Source organism: Kwoniella dendrophila, chromosome 3 (genome assembly GCF_036810415.1).
Source record: "Kwoniella dendrophila CBS 6074 chromosome 3, complete sequence".
Classification (NCBI taxonomy): Eukaryota; Fungi; Basidiomycota; class Tremellomycetes; order Tremellales; family Cryptococcaceae; genus Kwoniella; species Kwoniella dendrophila.
The window spans coordinates 2,092,874-2,106,510 of NC_089478.1; the positions used below are offsets into that span (position 1 = coordinate 2,092,874).

Here is a 13,637-nt window from a genome sequence, read left to right on the forward strand (position 1 = left end):
GATGGGACGGGTATGCATACCGTCTGTTCAAATATACGGATAGCAGTGAATTCGTAGTAAGATTAAGCCCGTCGAGTTGTGGGTTAAAATGTGACGATAAAGTTGAAAGTCGAAACGACATGATGGCGTAAATGACCATAAATAGCGCGACTACGTCATGTCACTCGTATGTATATGCTTCACTCGTATAATAGCTAATGCTTCACCGTATAATCCTTGTTCACTTGTGACATTATAGCCTTCGGTCTTTTCTCAATTCTTATTGTACAGATCGAATTGCTTATTACCTTTATACTGTCTTGGTCTCACTCCAACAGATCATACAGCAGTGTGAGCAGATAACCAAAATGTCATCTGGAAGTCCGAATCCGAATGTGCCGTATAAACCATATACACCAAGAAGGCAACGTTCAGCTCGACCTGATCGACCATTACCTCCTCCACCCCCACCACCAGCAGCCGACGAAGATATCGGTGCAGTCAATGCATTCGATCTAGCGCAGAGGTTCACTTCACCACCTTCACCCCCACCGCCGCCGATGGCATCCCTATCACTGCAAGACGATGAGGATGCACCACCACCGCCTCCTCCAAAAGGTGAACGACAACTTCAATATGGATCTCAAGAACCTAACCAAAGTTCAGCTTCTGGATCTGGAAATATACTTCAAACATCTTCAGCACACTTATTACCATATCATTCAACTTTACCTACATCGTTAGATCCTCCAACGACATTAACACCATTAAGAGCGCATTATTTAAAGAAAACTTTGGTTAATTTACAAGTTAAACATGAATTAAATTTAATTACTGATCCTGTTTTAGGAGCAAATGCTTTAGGATTATTAGGTGATCCATTTATATTACCTGAATCAATTAAATCACAAGTTTTAGAAAGAGTTTCTGAAACTGCTAGAATTCAAGGTACTTTAGTTGGAGATTTACCTTTTTTAAGATTCATGTTTCATCAATTTTTATTACCATTTCCATTTTTATCAAGTGCAACATCAACTTTTTGGTCAGGTAAAGTACAACCTTTTTTATCTTCTTTTTTATCAACTACAGGTATATCAAATTCTGCAAATTCAAGTTTAAGTTTACAAGAAAAACAAGTAATGGAAAGTTTATTAACTAAAGAAGAAAAAAAAGAAATTTTAGAAAAAAAAAAATTATGGTCAAAAATTGAAAAACATTTATCATTAATGTTTGGTGTTGGAATTAAATTAATTTCAGGTGAAGAAGTTGTAAGAATTGGTCAAAGTGAATTAAAAAGATTAGAAGAATTACAGGTTGAAAGAAGAAAGAAATGGTTAGAAAAACATCCACCACAACAGAATCCACAAGGTTTCGATCCTTCTCAAGGTTTCGAAGTTAATGTTATTGGTGTTAGAGTTGTCGTAGAAAAAGGTAGAGTCAGAAGTAGATCACATGAGGTGAGTTATAGAATCAGCTCATCTTTTTAAAACTTAGGGATAGCTAACATACGTTATATCATAGGGATTCATAATAAGAACAAGACGTAATGGTGTATCAGACGTTTTCGTGTCAAGGCGATACGGCGATTTCAAAAGGCTAGCAGATGAGGTAAGTCTGATCGCAAATGTAAAATTTCACTGAGCTGTGTTTGATTAACGAACATCCTTTGTCTCATTCAGCTACGATTAGCGTTCCCAGATTATCCAATTCCACCACCTCCACCAAAAGACAAATCTGTAACGACGGCTGCTGTAGCTCCACCACCTTCGACTGGATATAGTGCTTATAACCCATTACGAATGATATACGGGTCGGGGGAAAGTACTCCAAGCGGACAATCAACACCTCAATCATCATCAAATCCACCTGATTCACCTACAACAGGAGGTACAACACCATTATCACGTGAAAAAAATCGACTTACACTTAGAGCTTATTTAAATTCTATACTGGCATTACCATTTATAATCAATTCACCTGTTTTAAGATCTTTCCTATTATCTGCTCCAACGACTTTGACACCACCTGAAGCTGTAGATTGTCAAAGACGTCTAGAAGCTGATGCAGTAAGAGAAGAAGGTAGAAGAAGGTTTAAATTGGAAGCTGAAAAGAGAATCGAAGCTTTACGTGAAGGTTTAGCTCAATTTAAAGGTGATGTTTTAAGTAAAGAAGGTGGTCTTAAAAACGTTTTTGAAGTTGTTAGAAGGGTTGAAAGAGTTGAAGATCTACCTAGAGCAGAAGCAAGTGTTTTGGAATGGGGAAGAATATCGTATGTGGTGTTATTTCATATCTCAATAAGGCTAGGGTATTAGCTAACAATAAAGTTTGGATTCATAGCCTCGCTGCTACTATTTTCCAGCTATTCGTAGCGTCTGATACTGCTTCTGACACTCTTACTCAGCTAAAGAGATTGCATGGATTAATGCCTTATTTCGTATTGAAAGGTATTTTGAAAATTTCAAACCCAATGGCGATGATCAGAGGTTAGTCTAATTTCTTGCTCATTGAGTCAAATAGTTCTGACCGAATACTATGCTTCCGTCGTTATAGGTGTTCTCGATCTTTTCCTTGCTCGACCATTTGGCGGTCAATCGCTTTTACAACGAATGTTCTCATCGTCTCTTACTGAAGATGTCCGATTATTACAAGAAGACATTGAAGCTGTACAGGAGAAAATCGATGATCCTGTTTTATGTCAGAAGATTGAACAATATGCAAGTGCACCATTCGAGATTCAAGAATTGTACAGGAAGGATGCTGGTGTGTTTATAGTCCAAATCGCAGACCGTCAAAGGCTGCAGGCTGCAGGCCTTAGAAAGTACGATGCTGATTGTGTGATTTCTCGTTTCTAGCCCAAGAAGGAATAGATCTGCTGGTAACGATATTGAGATCACCTGATATGCCTTCGTTATCAAGACCGCAATTCCAAAAAGTTGCTAAAGCTACTAGATCATACCATGAATATAAAGCTGCTCAAGCTGAATTAGACGATTCAGATGATGATCTAGGACCGGATTCTGAAGATGCTTGGTTATATGAGGATTTGAATGTATTGCTCAAATTATGTATACGAAAAAGGGAGAAGGAAGGTTTACTAGCCTTGATCTTCGAGGTAAGCTACATGCATCCTACACGTTGCGAAAGGTTGAGAAACTTACACTCATCGACTCTGTTGGTTGTTCATAGGGTGTCACTGCCGAACTACTCAAAGATATCATTACCATTTTCTATGCTCCATTAGCTCAGGTATATAAAGCTGCTAGTATCGCGGATTCTCTGGGTGATTTGCAAGCGTTCATCAACGATATGATACGTACTGTAGAACAGGTTGAAGAATGTGAGTTCCATCCATTGGATATCCCACACAATGGAATTATTTAGCTGATATATTCCCAATTGCCTTTTATACTTGTAGTATCGCAAGAAGATCCTCAACGTACTGTTCAAACATTTATTGATTTAGTTCAAAGACATGAACAATCATTTTACTCATTTGTACATAATGTACACTCAAAAGGACAAGGATTGTTTGACTCATTAATGGGATGGATAGAATTATTCTTAAATTACGCTAGAGAAGGATTACCTCAACCGATAGATTTAGAAATTATATTACCTGCATCAGAAGAAGAACGTAAATTAGTGATGAAAGAGGTTGATTCAGTAGCAGAATATCACTACAAGTTGAAAGTTGCACATGAGGAAAAAATCAGAAGAAGATTTACGTCAGCAGCCAACACAAATAATCAAGGAGGTGGAATAGGAGAAGGTATTGATGAAGAAGCTGCTTTATTAGATAGCGTAATGCAATCTCTCAGTATAGGTGAAACTGCCGTTGCTGAAGGTGGTGAGATAAATGATGAAGAATCTGAAGAAGAAGACGATGAATATGATAGACAAGAAGAAGAAGAAGATCTAGATGAACACAATCAAACTCTAAGAGATTTAGATGAAAGTGAAATGCAAGAATTAGCTGAAAGGAATTTACAGATACCTAATGATTTCACTAACTCTGAGCCATCTTCATCAAGAAGAGGATCAGGATCAAGAAAATCAATTGAAAAAATAAGAAATTCATTAGATTTTAAAAATAGAAAATCTTCAACTTCATCACCTGATCCTCCTACTACTAGTACTTCTACTACTACTGAATCTCATACACATATTCATAAAAGAGATCCAACAAATGAACCTGGTAGACCATCTAGAATAAATCATCATGGTGAATCCAATGATCATTCACATTCACAATCACAATCACATAATAATAAGAAAAATCATAAGAGGAAAAGAAGAATAAATGATACTTCAAAAATAATCCAACCTGAAACTAAAGCCATAGAACAATTAAGACCACTTTTCGTTGAAGTTGTAAGTTTACAGTCAACTCTAAAATCCCTTTACTTCCTTTAAAAATGCAAAAATACATCAGTTTTGAAAAAGGATTTCTTTGGAAGGCTGAACGTTCAAGGCTAATATATATATCTGCTTGCTCAATTCATATAGCTTCGACCAAACTTACGTGTAAGACAACCTGTAAAATAGTTCCTTTTCTCAATCTCTGAATTTATGCCATTGTAGCATCAAGGAAATATGCACTAGATTTTGATTGATCTGCTCGTTACTACTATCTGCTATGTTCCGAAGTGATTCTTAAACATGGTTGCATCAAAAATGATCATCATATATTATAGTGTATTAAATTCTACAATCAGGAACAGAAAAGAGTACTCGTACGGTATATACAAAGATGGTATTTACAAAGATACCGGGAACACATATATAAAATACTTATACAACATTGCGCTTTAACAGGTGGATGTCATATTTTTTGATTCACTCATTAGGCGAATTTATTACCTTTACTCAATAAAACACTACCACTACCACTTGCACTACCACCAAGAGTATTATTGTTTGTACTTGATCTATATGGATGTGGATGTGGAACAGGTGCAGGTCTATTCAAACTACCACTTCTTGATAAACCATTGTTTTGAGGTCTTATAACTGATACACCGGCTGCGCCTCCACCAACTCTTCTTGTATGTTGCGATTCTTCTTGAACGTATGATGCATATGATTCTAATGTTCTTTTCCTACTTTGATCCTGATGAAATGAATCGAAATACATGGAATCAGCAATTCATTCTCATATGAACTTATTATCTGTTATTTTAGCAAGCAAGCTGGATTTTGGATACTCACCTGTCCATTATTAGGATTAATAATAGTAGAATTCCTAACTGATTTAGAAATTGAGAATCCTTCTTCAAGCATATTCCGATTTTCATCCTCGTCTTCATCAGCATCAACGAATGTATCTCTTCTTTTCTTTAATGCATTGGCACGAGAAGCATAGTCGATACCATCTTCATCCATATCTTCAATAACAAGTTCATCACCGGTTTTCTGTGACAACAATAATAACGGTATTAGCCTTTTGACTACTGCTTTTCTCAACAAGATCACATTGGTTTATAGAGGGAGCTAAGAGTGAATAGGCATTAAAAACTTACACCACGATTCAATTGAGCACGTTGTCTTAACATATCTTGAATTTCTCTATATGATTTTTTAGGTTCAATATGAATACTTTCTTCTCCATCTTCTTGTTGTTCTGGTTCCTCATTCGTAATGTAATTATCAAAGAATGGGGTCTCATCAATTTCATCATCTTCAGATTCTAAATCTTTTTCATATATTTGACGGAAAACATTCGCTTCTCCTTCTACTCATTTGTTTAAACAAAACAACCAATTAGTAAAGAAAAAATCAAGTAGCCTTTATATCTGAATCTCATGAGAATGAATTGATTTTTGGGAGGTATTTCGTGGGAAAATTGAATGAATACTTACCGAGTTTAGACAATCCATCTTCTTTACCTAATTGTCGAGCTCTTTTTTGTTTTTTACTATACTTTCTCTTATTTCCATCATCATCAGAAGATAATTCATCATCTTCTAAGAAATCTTTCCCACGTTTTTTATTCCTATATTTACCTTCTGTTATTTTTCTAGCTTCAGCTTCTCTTCTCGCATCATCTGCAAGTTGGATTTCTCTATAACCAATGGAAATAAACCATACATCAGTACAAGCAATTCTCGATTGATCAGAAGATACGCCAAGTCAAAGACAAAGCTTACCTATTCTTTTCAGCAGCCATCTCATCTTGTTTTCGTCTTTCTTCATCATCAATCAATTGATCATCGACTAAGCCTTCGACAAAACCATCATTATCTGCATCATCTTCATCATCTTCATTTTCATCTTCATTTTGGCCCTTTCTTCCCCATCCATCATCATCTTCACTTTCTTCAGCTTGTTCATCAACCATTTTACTCTTGACCTTTGGTCTTGGTTCAGGTCTAGAAGCTGCTTTCATCATTTTATCAAAAACATTTCTCTGTTGTACAGGTTGCGTAGGTGATAATGGTAGACTGATTCCGTCTTCCTCTGAAGCAGATTCTCTTCTACGAAGTCTAGCGAATGACTCTCTTGATTCATCTTCATCTCCTTGAGTTTGAGTTGGTGAACCCAAATTATCCGTAGATTCCCTTCGGCCTGTTAGAGGTGAGATTGTACTGCCCATTTGAGTTTGGGTTTGGGTTTTACCAAAAGGTGTATTACCTGCTACCATTGACATATCAGATAATCCACCTAGTTGTCTTCGAGTATCAGATACTTGTGTGTCCTCATCGTATTCCATCGGAGGTAATGAAGCTGGTTTGGTTTGAGTGAATAATCTAAATGATCATTGTCAGCTGATAAATTGCCTGTCCAGTCAGGAATAAAGTCAAACATACCCTCTTTCATTCATATATTGCTTTTTAGGTTTATCCATCTCTTGCATTCTTTCCATGGCTGCTTCCTCCAATTCTGCTGCAATCAGATTATTATCTCTTTCCCTTTGAGTTTTAGAAATTTCAATTCCAGGTAACATAGCATCAACATGTAAGAATCCAGCTGGTTCAGCTCGTAAAGCGGCAAAAGCATCCTATTATACATAAATTCCTTCAGCTTTTTTCCGCAATACCGTTAGTTCTTCACTCACCTGTTCACCGTTTTGAGTGGCAGCTTGGGTCGCACCGAATAATTGTGAAAATCCTTGACTTCCACTAGCTTCGCCAAACCCACCTAAATCGAATCCACCAAATCCATCATCTTCAGCTTGAGTTGATTTGGCTGTAGGTTGAGGTACATGTACTTCTGCTAAAGGAGCTCTTTGAATTGGAGAAGATCGTATACGCAATTGAGTGTCTTCGTCATCTGAGTTAAATGCTACTCTAGCTGAAGCACGAGGTTTTCGTTTGATGATGGGCGTAACATCCTCTTCATCGTCTTCTAGAGTAGCAGTTGGAGAAGCTTGATTAGTATTCTCCTCATTCCCTTCTAAGGTATTCTCTTGATCAACATCATCATCATCAGCAAATTCTTCCTCAGCCTCAGCTTCATCACCACTCCAAATCATCTTATCCTCTTCTTCATCATCTGCTTCAGGGTTATAATCCTCATCATCTTCATCTTCTCCATTTCCATCTTCTTCGTTAGCATTATTAAGATCATCTTTAGCAGCTTGAACTAGGATCTGTGAATAATCTTGCTCGACTTTTTGAGGTAATTGTTTACCTTTACCAAATACAGATTCTTTTGATTTTTGAAGATTTTTAACTTGTTGTTGATGTGAAAGTTTCATATAATTTTCTAATTCTTCTTTACTCAAAACCTCTTCTCTACCCTTTTTCTGATTTGGTGGCTTTGAACCACCATTCAATTGTTTTTGATTAGCGTGAGAAAACGTTTTCCCTGCAAAGTCAAGATACGTTTCACTTATATCTCTATCTTCTCCACCTTGATGATGCTTCTTTTGCTTATGTAGTATACCTGCTTTAGCTAAAATTCCTTGTTTCTGTTTAGATATCGTTGCTTTTCCAACGGTCCTACTTAGGATAGCTTTGGCTCCAGGTACTTTACGTCCATTTATCATTTTCATAGCCTCTTCTTCTAATTTTTTATTCTTCTTAGGTGTTATTTCATTTTCATCAGCGAATTCTAAATCTGAATCTTCATCCTCCTTTTGATGCTGTTGTTGGAGCGATTCTTCTCTCTCATTATCAGATGATGAATGTCTTTGTTGTAGATTCAATTTCGCCGTCTGCTGTTTAGCTGATACTTGTTTAGCTGCAATCTGTTGTTGTTTGAACTCCAATAACTTCTTAATTCTAGCTTCACGTGCCTCCCTCTCCTTATCCAATCTTTGTTGCTTTTCCATGAATCTGTTGAAATCCTGTTCATCGTCATCTGACTCTGCCCCTTCAGATGTTCCAGGTACTACAACCCTATCCTTTCCCTTACGATGATGAGCAGGAGTCGGTGTATTAGGGTTTTCAATTGATATCCTTGATGTGGATGTTGTACCTAATGGACGTCGTAGGCCTGATGATGGAGTAAAGCCTATAATATCGTCATCTGGCGGAGTTTGTTGACTGGGACTGGTCTGGGGTGATTTTGCAAATGTAAGACCTGGTACGTCTCTGTTGACAGGTTCCTTGGTTCTCACTGCAACATTCGCTTGAGCTAACCAAGCGGTGATAGGTAAATGTGACGGTTCTGGTCGAGAAAAGGCGACAGGACGTTCTGACACGGATTCAGAGCGTCAGTTAACGGTCGTGAGCATCAATTTGACTTAACTTACCTCTCTGAGCTCTAGCGATATCTTTCTCCATTTCAGCTTTATCGGCTTTATTGAGACCCTATAATTCAGATTAGCACGCGATGCTGGTGGAGCATGGGACAGCTTTCAGACTTACTTTTTTCGACGATCTCCCTTTTCTTTCCTGATGTTCCTCTTCATCATTTTCGAATAAATCATCTAGCCCATCTAAAGCTGAAGATCGGGGTTGGGGGGTCTTTTCTGATTCTCTTCTTTCCGCTATGCGGTCTGCTTCAGCCAAGTCTTCCATGAGTTTACCGAAATCCTGATCATCCTCATCCTCTGCATCTTCGGCCCCAATATTGTCTTGAGTTACACGAGTTCTATTCTCTAGCGGAGGTGAGCTTCCTCTTTCGGTCGTTGAAAGATCTTCATCTCCTTCCAAGGGCGAAGCACTCCTGGAAGTATCTTTTGCAAATAGTGGAGCTTCCTCATCGTCGTCTGAGTCTTCATCATCCGACATGATTATTCTCTTCTGTTTACCACTCATCATACCTGATTTTCTTACTGGAAACATAGTTTCTTCAGCTATTTCTGATGATTGAGCTTGTAACCTTCGATCAATGGATGGAGTCGGAGGTGAAGGGGATACTGGTCGAGGTAGAGGCGGTGGTGACGATCGTAATGGTGATGTAGGAACAGTAGTAGGTATCGAAGTAAGGGATGATGAGCTGAATGTATTACCTGGAGCGTTTTTAGATTTGGGAATTGGAAGAGCCTGAGCTTGAACTGTAGGATGCGTTTGTGATGATGATGATGCAGGTAATAGTTGTTGTGTATTGTTTAATGATGCTAAACCTCTAGCTTCTCTTCTCATCTTAGCCATCTGCTTTCTGAGTTCTTCTTCTTCGTCTTCTTGTTGTTCAGCATTATCAGATGATGGAGCATCTAATTTAGATAATGTATCTTTCCAAGATTGATTTGCAGACGACCACCTATCAAGTAATGCTTTTGATGGTGATGTGTTGACCGCACCAGCTACGGCAGCAGGTAATATCGAACTTGATGATGATGTTGTTGATGCCGTTATAGGTGGCGGCGATACGGGTCTAGCTCTACCATATGTACGTTTTGGTGCTGGTCGAGGAGGTACTATATCAAGTGTATCTGATGATGGTGCCGGTAATGAGGAGAGCGATGTAGTCGACATGATGGACTACAAATCTGTTAATATCGAGGCATCGAGGCTACAGAGGAATCGCAAATCAGATGAATAACTTACTGATTTTACCAAGACGCGTGAATAAGCGGTCCAAGCTGGTTTCAATTATTGGATGCTTTTGCTCTACCTATGCAAAGTTGGCAAGTGATATTATTCTGGCCAATTGAGGTAGACTGAACTTCTGCTGATATGATTGAGTGGATGCTAAACGTATATGTGAGCAGCAAGATAAATATGACAGACGCGATCGGTTTGGATAATATTATTGAAAAAGGATGAGAGAAAAAGTAATGTTCACGATGATGGCGGGACACGAAACACGAAACACGAAATAACCTGAAATATAAATCACTGTAGACGCGTCAAAAACACACCAAGGGAAAAATCAACTATATGCAGCTGAAGAGATATCAGGCTCACCGACCCCATGCCCATGAGACTGCAAAGAATCAGGCTCATCAACCGGATTTAGGCGGAAACCTGGGACATGAGCGGGGCACGTGCGGCAATTGGGATGAAATGACGTTGAACTACTAATAGGAGATCAGACTGCTTATCTTTTCTCTTTGTTTACAACTTTATCACAACTCAAGCCCCATAGTAAAAGCGTTCAGCAATCTTAAAAATGGCAAGGAGTACATCTCAGGCTGGAGAGTCATCTAGATCAAGAAAGGATGATGATTCACATAGACAGAAAATATTGGTTTTAGGTTGGAGGAAGTGAGTTCTTATCAACTAGATAATACAAAACAAGGTAGGTTAGCTGATAGGAACCATGTCATCCAAATTAGGGCAGGTAAAACATCATGTATAAAAACTGTATTTCAAGGTATACCAGCTAAAGAAGTACCTTACTTTGGTGTGACGCAAAAGATTGAGAAGATCAATTACGAGTAAGTAGTCAGCTGATTTCCGCTTTGAAGCGTTGATAGCTGATAAGAAGAAATAGTTCGATAGTACCTATACAGATATGGGATACACCATCGAATTTTGAACTTGATCAGCTCGAAGTTCCAGTCAATACATTTTCAGCTGTAGTATATGTATTAGATATGCAGGTCAGTATCGCTACTTATTTTCAATAGTACTGTATCATTATATAAGATTAGTTTCGCTAATACTGTTTATTTGATATTGTAATTTCAGCAAGACGATTCTTATCATGAATCAATATTAAAATTTGTACATCTAATGATTCGAATACATTTAATTAATCCAAATATAAAATTTCATATGTTTATACATAAATCTGAAGTTCTATCTGAAGATTATCGTGGTGAAAATTATGCAGAAATTCAAAGAACAACATCAGAAGAAATTGAAGATTTTCCTTATAAATCTTTACCTAGTCAACAATATTCAAATTGGGATTTAGAAGATCAACAAACAATATCATTAATAATAAATAATTTAATTTCTGATATTAGATATTCAATGACTTCTGTACATGATGTAACATTAAAAGATGCTTGGTCAAGAGTTTTACAAGGTGGTATGGAAATGTTACCTGCTGTAGAAAGTTTATTATTAGATTTTACTTCTGTAAGTTTCACACGCCCATACATCCTTCACATCTTCTTCTTTCAAGGTGACCCATTAGATGAGTAATGCTATAACAAGATAATGATGATTGTCCCTTATACATTATAGCATTCAAGCGCGGATAATACATTCCTTTTCGATATTAATTCAGGTGTTATACTGGCAACAGATAATAGACATCGTACGGATGATCTTTCAGAACAGGTAACAGAATACCTATCAAGCTTCTTGGCATTTAGAGATTTGTACAAGTCAGTCTTATCTTTCGCTGCCTGCTCATAAGAATTAGGGAGACATAAACTGATTGACTTCTCCTACGTAGACACGTGAAAAGGCTCAAATCTCCATCGAATGGTGAAGCTGAAACGGTAACAAAAGAAGAAACCAATGTGGATGGAAATGAAGGTGAAGATGAAGATGACGAGGACGATAACGATGAACCTAGAGGATGGTGGGATGATGAAGATCCAGATGAACAATGGATGACGCAGTCAACGAGGTTAATGCCGAATACTACACTTGCTTTATGGCAATTCACACCGTGAGTTGTTCGTCCATTATACTAGATTTGACTCAGAACCGAGCTTGGAACGTACGATGAGATTACTTCAGAAGCTAATCTATTCATATCGATTAGGTATCTGGCTTTAGTAGTCTTACTTAGAACGGAAACGTGGCAAGCCAGAAGAGGAACGATAGAATATAATTTAACGTTTTTGAGGCAGGGTGTTAGGGAAATTCTCTCCGTAGTGTAGTGAGAGGATGGTCAGAGGGCACTTTTGATATAGAAGTATAGATGTCATCTCACTACAATGCCAGATGTTATATGCATGTTATTAGCTAATTTCAATGTCTAAATTGAACGATGTTGTATATACTGGTACGTATTATCACCGTAGATCAACTTTTGGTGCCTGAGCCTTTCAATTGTTGTTTCCCCTCCACTTTAGCTACTGCAACCTGCGATAAGGTGTACCCCATACTTCTTTGCTGTTACCTGTTACATGCCGGACTACAGTAACTGAGGACTTTCGAACCGCACATATTTATATACATCTTAGCTCTCTTATGTCTTGGCAATAAAGGCAACATTACTGGTGATCGCGCAAAAACAAACGAGGGAAGATGGCTCAGCATACTCCAGCAGGATCTACCACTCAACAACAGCAACAAACTATACCAATGCAAACTTCTTCTTCCTCCTCTCCAATATCGAATGATCCATTACAACCTGGAACGTTCCAATCATTATTACCTCTTTTAGATGATATAATAGGTATTTTATATTCCCAGCTTACAGATTCGGAGAGACTGAATACGGTACAAGCTAGTGAAGGTGTAGCAATCAAGGTGAGTTTGAGTTTAGTTCATTCAATCTTTAATTCAATCCATCATTAGCATCTTTCAAATATCGGATCTTACATCTATCAATAACACATACTAATAAGGGTAACCATTTGTATGATCTAGGCAAAAGAATTGGCATCAGCTATCGAATCTATGAAATTAGCTTCTTTGAATTTACCTGGAGGTCATTTATCTATAGATGAGTTGAAGAATTTAAGTGATAAATTAGATGAAGAAAGTGAAAAAAGGCTGTAAGTGTCGTTCTTGCTAATTCCTTCTTCCATAAGTGACTACACCATTGTTATGTCAGTATATTCGTCACGATAGAAAAAGAAAAAAGGTTTTGATTCGAAGTGATGTTTGTAACTGACTCTTGCGTTTTTTTCATATTCAATATGGTCATTCATAAATAGGAAAATATTATCTGCTTTTGAAGGTAGACAGATGCCTTTGGTAGATCAGCTGGGTAAGAAAAATGACACAATGAACGAAACAGAAAGTGTCATGCCTAGTCCAGTGTAGTGATATCATCAAGTATCATGTGAGAAAGTAGAGTTCCAGATTACGATAAAACAAGCGTTCTCCAATGCAAACTTAGATCCGATAACGTTCATTCAAGCGTACGGCCATAGGGAGAGAAGGAGGGGGGGCAAGAAAGAAGGGAAGGAGAGAAGGGCAGAATGGATTATACCCTGCATAAATAAATACCCAGCAAACATTGTATATCAGTCGAATTACAACTTTATAAACGTTTCGATCTTGACACGCATCAATCGAACATGTATCATCATTGATCCTAGTGGTCCCTAGTCACAGCGCTATTCGATGAGGCCGTTATAAGATTTATTTATCTATTTAATCTTCTTCCATTTTGAGCTCAACTCTATAGATCAC

General features: G+C 37.7%; 4 protein-coding genes across 4 annotated transcripts; 3 read left to right on the forward strand and 1 right to left on the reverse strand.

Moving 5' to 3' along the window:
* Positions 1–347: 347 nt before the first annotated feature.
* Positions 348–4,524, forward strand: L201_003059 (uncharacterized protein; the record flags this gene model as incomplete). The annotated part of the gene is made up of 9 exons (XM_066218820.1): positions 348–1,436; positions 1,501–1,587; positions 1,659–2,248; positions 2,317–2,462; positions 2,530–2,739; positions 2,832–3,091; positions 3,166–3,316; positions 3,395–4,350; positions 4,486–4,524. 9 exons carry the CDS (start codon positions 348–350, stop codon positions 4,522–4,524), a joined length of 3,528 nt encoding a protein of 1,175 aa, XP_066074917.1.
* A 298-nt stretch (positions 4,525–4,822) lies between these two features.
* On the reverse strand, positions 4,823–9,842 carry L201_003060 (uncharacterized protein; the record flags this gene model as incomplete). Its single annotated transcript, XM_066218821.1, has 9 exons — positions 4,823–5,089; positions 5,188–5,391; positions 5,499–5,710; positions 5,838–6,040; positions 6,126–6,725; positions 6,786–6,976; positions 7,034–8,616; positions 8,675–8,732; positions 8,790–9,842. 9 exons carry the CDS (start codon positions 9,840–9,842, stop codon positions 4,823–4,825), a joined length of 4,371 nt encoding a protein of 1,456 aa, XP_066074918.1.
* A 637-nt stretch (positions 9,843–10,479) lies between these two features.
* On the forward strand, positions 10,480–12,151 carry L201_003061 (uncharacterized protein; the record flags this gene model as incomplete). Its single annotated transcript, XM_066218822.1, has 7 exons — positions 10,480–10,574; positions 10,646–10,747; positions 10,804–10,912; positions 11,001–11,396; positions 11,505–11,647; positions 11,719–11,937; positions 12,034–12,151. The coding sequence occupies 7 exons, from the start codon at positions 10,480–10,482 to the stop codon at positions 12,149–12,151; spliced, it is 1,182 nt and encodes a 393-aa protein (XP_066074919.1).
* A 370-nt stretch (positions 12,152–12,521) lies between these two features.
* L201_003062 (uncharacterized protein) lies at positions 12,522–13,265 on the forward strand (the record flags this gene model as incomplete). The annotated part of the gene is made up of 3 exons (XM_066218823.1): positions 12,522–12,746; positions 12,867–12,994; positions 13,157–13,265. The coding sequence occupies 3 exons, from the start codon at positions 12,522–12,524 to the stop codon at positions 13,263–13,265; spliced, it is 462 nt and encodes a 153-aa protein (XP_066074920.1).
* Positions 13,266–13,637: the final 372 nt, after the last annotated feature.